This window comes from Tupaia chinensis, unplaced genomic scaffold (assembly GCF_000334495.1).
Source record: "Tupaia chinensis unplaced genomic scaffold, TupChi_1.0 Scaffold000255_1, whole genome shotgun sequence".
In the NCBI taxonomy this organism is placed as follows: Eukaryota; Metazoa; Chordata; class Mammalia; order Scandentia; family Tupaiidae; genus Tupaia; species Tupaia belangeri.
In genome coordinates, this window is record NW_006159735.1 from 975,709 (window position 1) to 986,392 (window position 10,684).

A 10,684-nucleotide genomic window follows, 5' to 3' on the forward strand; every position below is an offset into this window, starting at 1 on the left:
ATTCTTCTCCTACATTCTCCTCTCAGGAATTTGGGCACACATGCTCAGTGTGAGTTTCAAGCCACCAGGTCCAGGACTTGAACTGTGGTGGACTACTTGGGAGTCCAGTGACATAACGATTATGCCCTCTGCTACCCCCGGCCCATTTTTTATTTCTAAATAACATTATAGGAGGATATAAGTTTTGTCTTGTGTTTATGGCTCCCTTCCTAGCTCTGGGTCCTTAACAGGGTCCTTTTCTTCCACCAGCCTTTAAACGTTAGTGATACTTGCAGAACCCACTTTTCACTAACCCTTCGACCTTTGACATAAACAGCTATAAAGGCACTGATGGCTGCATCTGCACCCCCGGCCCAGTGCTCCCTCCCGCCACCCAGAACCATGAGTATGCCCACTCACCCCTACTATTCAACAGGTGGTTCCCTCCAGATAGTCCCTGAGCGCACTTACCAACCTACCGTGCCCGGTGACAGTCTGTCTCAGTGAACTACGCCATCGCCCACGCCAGACCTTTACGGGACCTAGACTCGTTAGTTCCCTGTCTCTTTTGGGACACCATTCCCATCATTCTCTCTCCCTTATTATATCTTAGGCTCCAGAAATACTGAGCTCTGTGGTGTCCCCCATACACCAGGCTTTGCATATGGTTTGGTCTTTTCTTACATGCCACTCACTGTATCTCCCTTATAAATCCAACTCACTTTTCTAATCTCAGCCGCAAAGTTACCTTCTCCTAGGCCCTTCCCAAACAGAATTAAGTTCCCTCCTCTGCCTGTCTACTGCAGAGAATGACCAAATTACTTGTTTGACTCCATGAGACCACAATTTCCTTAAGGACTGCAACTCTAATTCACAGACAGCCTGGCATATCAGACACCAACTTGTTGCTACCTTCATCTATTTGTTATAATAGGCAATAAAGTTATGATACTGCCAAATTAGTTTTTATTTATTTATTTATTTATCTAAATTTGACGAGAGAGGGAGAGAGAGAGAGAGAAAGCTGCCAGGTCTGGGATTCGAATCGAGGTCAGCCACGTCAGAGTCCAGCACTCTTAACCTCCACCCCACCTGCTGGCTCCAGTTTTCTTATTCTTAAAAATTCATTTCCAGATACAATTAATCAATTAGAAATCCAAACAATTTAGAGCCAGAAGAATCCCCAGAGATCATCGTGTAGCTGAACCACATGAATTTGTAAAGGTGAAATCTGAGAGGAAAAACAATAAACAACTGGAGGCGATTACATTCTTCATGTATCTAAAATATCACTGTCTCTGAGATCTATAGCTAAATTTTGGAGAACCACAGGAACCAAAGCAGGGTGTCTCAATCTTTTTTTAAAAAATCAGTATCTAAAATGTTTTTCTTTACATACTTCTCATCAATTAAAATCATCACTACTCAGTTTTCTTGGTTAAAACAGCTAGTTGGTCTATAGCATCACCTTTTTTATTTATCACCTTACACACACACACACACACACACACACACACACACACGTTATAAAGAAGACAATTTCCTGGGTGAGCCCAGTGGCTAGTGGTTAAGGGAGTGAGATGCCACATGGCCACATGCATGGTTTGAGTCCCAGCCTTGGCAGCTTGAGAAATACTCTAGTCATGTGTGGTGTACATGTGCACCAAATCCAGAACCTAGACAGGTGAAAATGGAGGTGAAGGAACTGTAGCATAACCACGATCCACTGAGAAGTGTTTCCTCCCTCTCTTGCCCTCTCCCTCTGGCAAATTTGGAAAAAAAAAAAAAAATTCCCTAGGGTTTCCCCACTCATTCTCTTGTATACAGCCTCTTGATACCCTTTTATTCTCATCTTTACTAACATCTTAAAAGTCAAATGCTTTCAAGGCAAGCACTTAGAGTGGTGGTTGAGGCACTGGACTCCCACATGGCCAACTGTGGTTTTTTTGGACCTAGCAGCTTGCTTTCTTGTCTCTTTCTCTTTCTCCCCCTCTCTCATCATTTTTTCTAAAAAGTAATTATAAATAAATTAAATAAATAAATAATTCTTTTTTAAAAAGTCAATTGTCTTATAAAGATGAATAAATAATAGATCATTGGGAAAGTCATGACGTGTTTTTCTATGCAAAAATGCATCATGATTTTCTCAATGATCCAATAGCTAAACTCTTCAGTTAAGGGCCTCCTTCCTACATCTGGTGCTTCATTTTGCACGCTAAACCCTCAGGTTGAAGAGTCCTGGAGCACAGGGAACCAGCAGTTAGCATAATGGCTATGTCGCTGGACTCCCATGTAGTCGACTGCGGTTCGCGTCCCGGACCCGGTGGCTTAAAACTCACACTAGGCGCGTGTGCGTGCGTGCCCAAGATCCCGAGAGAAAAACAGAGGAGTCCCTTCTCACTTTCTATCTCTCTGTCTCTCTCTGTCTGTCTGGTGAGCACATGTGCCCTATAGCAAAAACCTCTCCAATAAAAAAGAGTCCTTGCCAGCTTTGCGCAGTGGCAGTATCGTAGCCAATGAGGTTTATCCGAGGCGTGATTATTGCTAATTGAAAGAGTTAAAAGATTAGTGGTTGCCAGGGATTTAAAAAAAAAAGAGTCCTGGAACACTGAGGGCTCTGAGTCAATAGGAGAGTCAAGTCCCAAGAATCCTCACCAGAAGTAGCAGATTATCACTAATCAGACCATCAGAATGAAGTCAAACAAAGGAGGTGCTTCAAAGAGTAGGCATCCTGGAGGAGAAACTGACAACCCTCAATCCACCTGAAATCCTAACAGTGATGGCAGCATAAGAACACGGGAATGCCAGTGCTCCTGCGCCATTTAGAGCATTAAATGTCAAATATGAGTTCCCTGACTTTGGTGATGTGGAAATTTAAAAAGATATAGCACAGGGAAGAATAGTTTTACCTAAATTGTTAGATCTACACCTTTCTACCACAAGGCATTATTACAACCAATTTAATAAATATATTTTCCTGTAATTATCAACTGCTACAGTCTGAATGTGTAACCCCCAAATTCATGTGATGAGCCATTGCTAACAGGGCAAAAAGTTGATCCACTTACAGTGTCCAAAGGTAGGGTTTGGGGATAGAGATCAGGATTAAGGTCATCGGGGAAGGGTCCCCATGACTGCTCCTGGTGGGTTGACAAGGAGAGAGAATGAGGAAAGAGACACATATGAAATGTACACCATGCTCTCCTGCCCTCTGCCAAATTGTGATACAGCCAGAAGACACCCCCAAGAAGCAGCCCCTGCACCTTGGACCTCCAAACCGTGGGTTGCATAAAGCTCTATTTTTCTGAATCAGTCTCTCAAGTACTTCCTGTTACTAACAATTAAAAACTTGAACATCCACAACCTGATTTTATTTGGGGTGCATATAAGGAAGATTTTATAAATTAATTACTGATTTGTATTTATGTGGAGCCACTTTTAGGCAACAAGAAAACATACGTGCTGAGTACTTCGGATGATGGTAGTACTGCAAAAGTACATCCAGAAGACAAGAGAAAATGCCTCAGAGACCTCAGAACCATAATCTTCTTCAGAAGGCAGGGCAGCTTTCAAAGGTCAGTTAATGTTCCCAGGAACACAGCAAGGATTATTCTGAACCTCAACACCCCACCATTCCAGGATTGCAACACCTCTCAGACACCAATTCCATTTCTCCCAACACTACCAACTAACCACTTCTCTCTCGTTCACGTCTTCACAGTCTGCTGCCTCAGGGTGTGCGCTCTGGCCTCCTCTCTCGGGGTCTCCAATTCTGGCCCATCCGTACCTCTAAGGGACTCCCATGAACTGCAAAAGGCCTGCACAGGTTTTCTGGCTCAGATCTCTGACAGAACCATCTGAAGCCCACTATTAAGGTCTTGAATCAAAACTCAAGACTGAAACAAAAGGGACTCCCCACAGAAATGCAGGAGCAAAAAGCAAGCGCTCAGAGCTAACAGAGACGGTTGATGATTAACTTACCCATATCTAGAAAGGCCAGTCTTGCCTAAAAGAGTCCCTGTTATCCCAGAGATCAGTATTTAAGTCCTCTCTGTTATGAGAATGTACAGAAAAGGGAAAATCATGACACAAAAATAATCATTAACTGAGCAGTCGAACAACTGGCCCTGATTAAATAACACTAGCTTCTATCCCCACCCTTCAGAGCCACTGTCAGTCACGTGGGTCCTGTAAGCACAATAGATACACGATGTGCACTGATTCACTGGTGTGAACCTCAGCCCAGGCCACCTGCGACTAACAGGCTGGGTGTGTGTGCACACATGCCCATAATCCAGACAAGGCTGGATAATAGAGAGGAGAGGGTTGTAGCGAAAAAAGGATTGTAGCATGGACACACCCTTTTGGCCAATTGTCTCACATTCTCTCTCTCTCTCTCTCTCTCTCTCTCTCTCTCGTCCTCTGGCAATTAAAGAAAAGTCTGTCAAGTTGCTCACTGAAGGTCACTTCGATGAAATACAAATTTAGAGTAAAGTGAAAATGCAAAGCTACAAAGATGTAGCATTTCCAAAAGGTGATAGAAGATGCTAAAGAATTGTTTAAATTCCAGGCACAACCACTGATGAAAGAAAATATAGTACAAGTTAGGAAGGTTAGTAATTGAAAAGAAAAATCAATAAGGGAAATAATATGCTAAATGTCTCAAGAAAAATAATAATTTGATTACAAAGACTGAAAGCAGGAATATAATAAAACCCCTAAATGGTATGCAAAAATGCTAGATCATTATGATTGCATTATGACCAAAAAGGTTTCCAATCATGTTACTATACAATTTAGTATGAAAATGTATGCCAAAAACAAACACTTGATATATTCTCTTTGTTAAAAAAATTATTTTATTTAACTTTACTTATTTATTTATTTATTTTAATTTGACCACAGAGGAGGAGAAAGAGGGAAAGTGAGGAAGTAAGCCGCCAGGTTCTCCATTCTCCACTCAGGATTTTGGGAACACATGCACACATGTCTGGCATGATTTTCAAGCCACCAGGTCTGGGACTTGAACCACGGTTGGCCGCATGGGAAGTCCAGTACCTTAACTACTGGCCCCTTCACCCCTTTCTTAAAAGTAGCCTTTTTCTTAGCCAAGCTATGAAAACCCAAATACTTTATGTTCCTCTTTAACCTCTATCAACTGCCTGCGCTCTGTGGCAGAAAGGGAAAGACTTAGTGGTACGGAAGTAGAGAATGATGGTAGAAAACAGAAGCTGCATGATGGACAGGGCAGTGGGGCAGGAGTTTAGTGCACGAGGTGGTTAGTTTGGGAGAAATTGGTTATCAGACAGAAGAACACATGTAACAAGTGGAATGGGTTATGAAACAAAGTACCACAGCAAAGTAAAATATGTCACTGCCAATCCAAGGTATGTTTTCTTTAAGAGAGATTTTTGCTACAGGGTACATGTGCTCGCTGAAGAGACCAAGAGACAGAAAGTAAGAAATCACCCCTGCCCTCAGGGAATGGCCACACCGCAATACCCTTTCCTCCATTCTCCTCTCAGGATTTTAGGCACATATGCACATGTGCCCAGTTTGAGTTTTAAGCAGCCAGATCCGGGACTCGAACTGCAGACAATGTGGGAGACCAGCAACATAACCATTATGCCATCTGCTGATCCTTTTAATGAACACTTTTTTAAAAATATTATAGAACACACACACCATAATATAGAGTGTCAAGTAAGATAAATGTCTATATCCTTGATTTGATTATTACACTATATGCTTTAAAAAATCATATGGAATCCCACAAATACATATTGATTATATATAAACCAACTTTAAAATGTTTTAGTTTCAGGCCAGCAGGTGGGGGTTGAGGCTAAGGCACTGGATCTGACTGACATGGCCAGCTTTGAGGCTCAGGTCCCGGACCCAGCGGCTTGAGTATCATGCAAGGTGCCTATCTCCAAAATCCAAAGAGGAGAGTGGTGAAGGGACTATGGAGTAGCCACCCCCCACCCCCAGGATGTTTGTCTCTCTGGGGAGCATACATGCCCATAATAGAAACTAAAAATACAGTTTAAAAATTTAGTTTCAGAAACACCTTTATACCAACTTCCCTGTTTTAATTCCAAAACAAGGTAACATGTGTTCCTGAATATAGTGCAGCACCAACCAAAACGAACACGATCCAAACGATCCAAAGTCTACAGTGGTGTAGGTGTGGAAGAGAATGAAGAGGTTGACGGAGGTGGTCTCAGGCTGGCTGGGTTTCTGATTTACAACTCCCAAGGTAGCTACTACCACCAGTTATAAGAAACTTCATTTGCTAGAGGAACTGTTTTTCCTTCTGTCACTTTAAAAATAATTACTGAATGGAGGACCAGCAGTTAGCGTAATGGCTATGTCACTGGACTCCCATGTAGTTGACCGCGGTTCACATCCCGGACCCGGTGGCTTAAACTCACGCCGGGCGCATGTGTGTGTGTGCCCAAGATCCCAAGAGGAGAATGGAGGAGAAGGGACTGCAGCGTGGCCATCCCCCCTGGGGGGTGTTTCTCACTTTCTGTCTCTCCCTCTGTCTGGCGAGCATATGCCCTATAGCAAAAACCTCTCAAAAAAAAAAAAAAAATTACTGAATACAACTTATACCCAAAAGAAATACTAGTTTAGAAAGAAAGGTTTGCTGTTGGTTTTCAAATTCAAACATGCAAAGTAGGTCAATCCCTCCCAATATGGGACTCCTATCGTCCCCCAACTGCCACCCCCAGGAAGGTGTGACAGAAAGCCAGCAGAGCAAGAAAACGGAGACCACTGCTCACGCTATGTCTACACCAGCTGTGAGGTCCCAGGTCACCCAACCAAAATGCAGTATGGGATATGCGACAAATTTACAGTTCACCAGACAGTATGTGTGTGTGTGTGCTTGTGTGTGTTATGAAATGTTATGAACAATTAAAACATAAAGATATATATTAAAGTAGGAAAACATGACTGCTGAAATAAACCCTTTTTTATTAGCCTCACCATGAGTGCCGTCTGTTAGCAATAAACGTAATGAAACTCATCCCTGAGAACAGTCTACAGGTTTCTCACCACGGCAAATGTATCATTAATAGTTAATCCAGCCTCTCAGAAGAACAAAGGCTCTCCAGCCCTGTCGGCTCTCCAGCCCTGACTCCTCTGGCAGACAGAAGTAACCCAAGTTCTTCGATAACTGCAGGCTGTTATGCTCAAGGTGACACCCAGGGCTCTGTTCACCCTGAGGCCAAGTTTTAAAGCTTTCTTTGTATTACTCTTTAACAATACGTACCATTTGTATATCTTTCTGACACAATACACAAGTTTTAGAAATTACATCACAGAACTCAGATAAAGATACCTCCAAGAGATAGTTTTTTCATACTAGATATTAATAGAAAACTGAAACTATGTGGTTCTCTGATATTGCGAGTCACAAAGTCAGAAATGAAGACACTTTAATTGTATTTATCATATTGATACATAAAGCACTAGTGAATTCACTGAGGTAATGAATGTCTGCTTTCCAGCTCTTACTTTGGTAAGCCAAGGCCCACCCAATCATCTCAAAAAGAAACTTACCTTAAAATAAAATAAAAAGGGGGCCAGCAGGTGGCATGGTAGTTAAAGGCACTGGATTCCCACACGGCTAACTGTGGTTGGAGTCCCAGACCTGACAGCTTGCTTTCTGCCTTTCCCTTTCTCTGTCTCTCTCTGGTCAAATTAAAAAATAATAACAACAAATAGAATTAAATAAATAATTCTTTTTAAAAAATAAGTAAAATAAAAGGACTGTAAGAAAGGGGAAAAAGAGGAAATTTTACTACATTAAAGGTTGCAAAATACTGTGCAAAAGTATTTACACGTATAAGAAAACAACTCATATTGAAAAAAACTTGTTTTACAAGGAAAGTGTGTCCCTGATTCTCAGTGTCCAGTGAGCTTCAAATTTTTGGAAGCAAACTTGATGAAGTATTGTCTAATTTTTCTATTTCCTCTGAATCAAGTTAGCTGCTAAAATGCTAATCAACAAAGGAGTACAAAAGTATGTGAGACAAAATTCCTTCCCTTTGGGGTTGGAAGATGATGTGGTGGTTAAGGCACTGGACTACCACATGGCTGACTGCAGTTGAGTCCCAGACCTGGGGGCTTGCTTTCTCACTTTCCCTTTCTCTCTCTCTCTCTGGTCAAATTAAAAATTAATAATAATAAATAACATTACATAAAATAATTCTCGAAAAAAAAAATTCCTTCCCTCAGAGAGTTCAGTCTTGTATTTAATATATTTCACTTAAACCATAAGGCTTATTTAAGAACTTTGATTAAACTCATTTAATCTTTTTTTTTAAGAAATGCATTCTTTTTTAATTTATTTATTCATTTGTTTATTTCAATTTGACCAGAGAGGGACAGAGAGAGAAAGTGAGAAAGCAAGTCACCAGGTCCAGGACTCGAACCAAGGTCGGCCATGTGGGTATCCAGCACCTTTAACCACCAGGCCACCCGCCAGCCCCAAAACTCATTTAATCTTCACAACAAATAGAGAAGATGTGTACAACAGCTAATATAATTTTCATTTAATATGTGTAGAAAGTTGAAGAAATGTAATCAGCATTCTAGAAGCAAACAACTCCATTTACAACTGCATTTAAAAAAAAAAAAATAGGGACCAGTGGATGCCATAATGGTTACGTCACTGGACTCTCACGGAGTCGACTTGCAGTTTCAAGTCCCGAACCCAGTGGCTGCTTAAACTCACGCCGGGCACGTGTGCATGTGTGCCCAAAATCCCAAGAGGACAATGAATTGTGACATGGCTAACCCCACGGGGGGGGGAGGGGGGTCTTGCTTTCTGTCTCTCTGTCTCTCTCTGTATCTCTGGTGAGCGCACATGCCCTATAGCAAAAATCCCTCCATAAATAAATAAATAAAACTACATAAGTGCAAGATTTGTACACTGAAAACCACAAAACATTGCTGAAAGAAATTAAAAACCTAAAGAAACAGAAAGATATCCTGTGTTCATGAACTGGAAGACAATGTTAATAACATGGCAATAGTCTCCAAATTGATCTATAGATTCAATACGATCCCTACCAAAATTCAAATGCTTTTTTTCTTTTAACAGAAATGCACAAGCAGATCCAAAATTTCACAAAGAAATGCAAGGGACAGGACACTGAACAGACAAAACAGTCCTGAGAAGAGAACAAAGTTGAAGGATTCGTACTCTAAAAGTTACTACAGAGCTACAGAAATCAAAACAGTTGTGAATCAATGGAATAGATTTAAAAGTTCAGAAATAAACCTTCACATTATAGTCAACTGGTTTTTTGTTTATCTGTTTACGTTCTTGCCAAAGGGCACATGTGCTCAACCGGGAGAGAGACAGAGACAGAGGGAAAGTGAGAAGTCATCCCCTGGGGTATGACTACAAGCAATCCCTCTGCATTCTCCTTTTGGGTTTCGGGCAGGCAGGCTCACCCACACACGCACGCATCCTGGTTTTCAAGCCTCCTGGTCTGGAACTTGAATAGCAATCAGCCATGTGGGAATCCAGCACCTACACCACCTGCTGGCCCAATCAACTCATTTTGTACAAAGATGCCAAACAATGGGAAAAGAACAGTCTTTTCAACAAATGGTATTAGACTTCTGCATATCCACTTGCAAAAGAATAAAGCTGGACTTGCACCATACACAAAATTAATTCGGAATGAATCGATGGCCCATCTGCAGTAGTATAGATATGAGATGTACAAAGAACAAAAGAATATATAAACTGAAAATCATAAAAATTAAAAACATTTGTGTATCAAAGGACATCAAGAAAATATTTACAAATGATTTTATCTGATAAGGAGCTGGCATCCAGAATAAAGAACTTCTGCAACTCAACAATTATAAAACCCGGGATCAGCAGTTGGCGTAATGGCTATGTCTCTGGACTCGCACATAGTCGACCGCGGTTCGAGTCCCGGACCTGGTGGCTTAAAACTCACGCGGGACTCGTGTGCGTGCATGCCCAAGATCCCGAGAGGAGAATGGAGGAGAAGGGATTGCAGCGTGGCCATCACCCCTGGGGGTGATTTCTCGCTTTCTGTCGTCTCTCTGTCTGTCTGGCAAGTGCATGCACCCTATAGCAAAAACCTCTCCAAAAACAGAAAAAAAAAAAATTATAAAACCCAACAACCCAATTAAAAAGTGGACATTCTACTTAAATAAACACCTCCCCAAAGAAGAAATTCAAATTACCAATAAACAAATCAAAAGATCCTCATTGTCATTTGTCACTAGAGAAATACAAATCAAAACAATAATGAAATACTACCTCACACCGACGAGGATGACTGGAATCAAAATGGCAAATAATAACTAACAGTGCTGAGGTTACAGAGTATTTAGAGGCCCCTCATTCACGGCTGGTGAAGCTGTGTGATGGTGCAGCTGCTCCAAAGAGCCTGGAAGTCCATCCAAAAGTTAAACAAAGAGTTACTATATGACCCCACAATTTCATTCCTAGGGATATACCCAAGAGAAGGGAAAACACGAGTTCAGAAACTTGTACATAAATGTTCAAAACCTTGAACATAAAAACTTATACAAAGACACATTAATCAAAACGTAGAAACAAACTATATGAATGATAAACAAAATGTGGTATACCCATACATCAAAAAAAAAAAAAAAAAAAAAAAAAGAGGGGGCCACCAACACA

The 10,684-nt window shown here is 41.3% G+C and overlaps 1 protein-coding gene and 1 non-coding gene across 6 annotated transcripts in view; one reads left to right on the forward strand and one right to left on the reverse strand.

Annotated features, from left to right (window-relative positions):
* SRPK2 (SRSF protein kinase 2) overlaps positions 1-10,684 on the reverse strand; it is a 295,143-nt gene that overhangs the window by 168,163 nt on the left and 116,296 nt on the right. Inside the window, exon 1 of one of the 5 annotated variants that reach the window (XM_027772122.1) lies at positions 3,961-3,979. The exons of the other annotated variants lie outside the window; for them this stretch is intronic. Within the exon in view, the coding sequence (XP_027627923.1) occupies positions 3,961-3,964 (4 nt within the window). The 5' untranslated portion in view covers positions 3,965-3,979. Of the gene's footprint in view, positions 1-3,960; positions 3,980-10,684 lie in introns of those variants that run through there. 5 annotated transcript variants of the gene reach the window in all.
* Positions 2,467-2,613, forward strand: LOC114007929 (U4 spliceosomal RNA). The gene has a single exon (XR_003549499.1). It is a non-coding gene; the product is annotated as a U4 spliceosomal RNA (small nuclear RNA).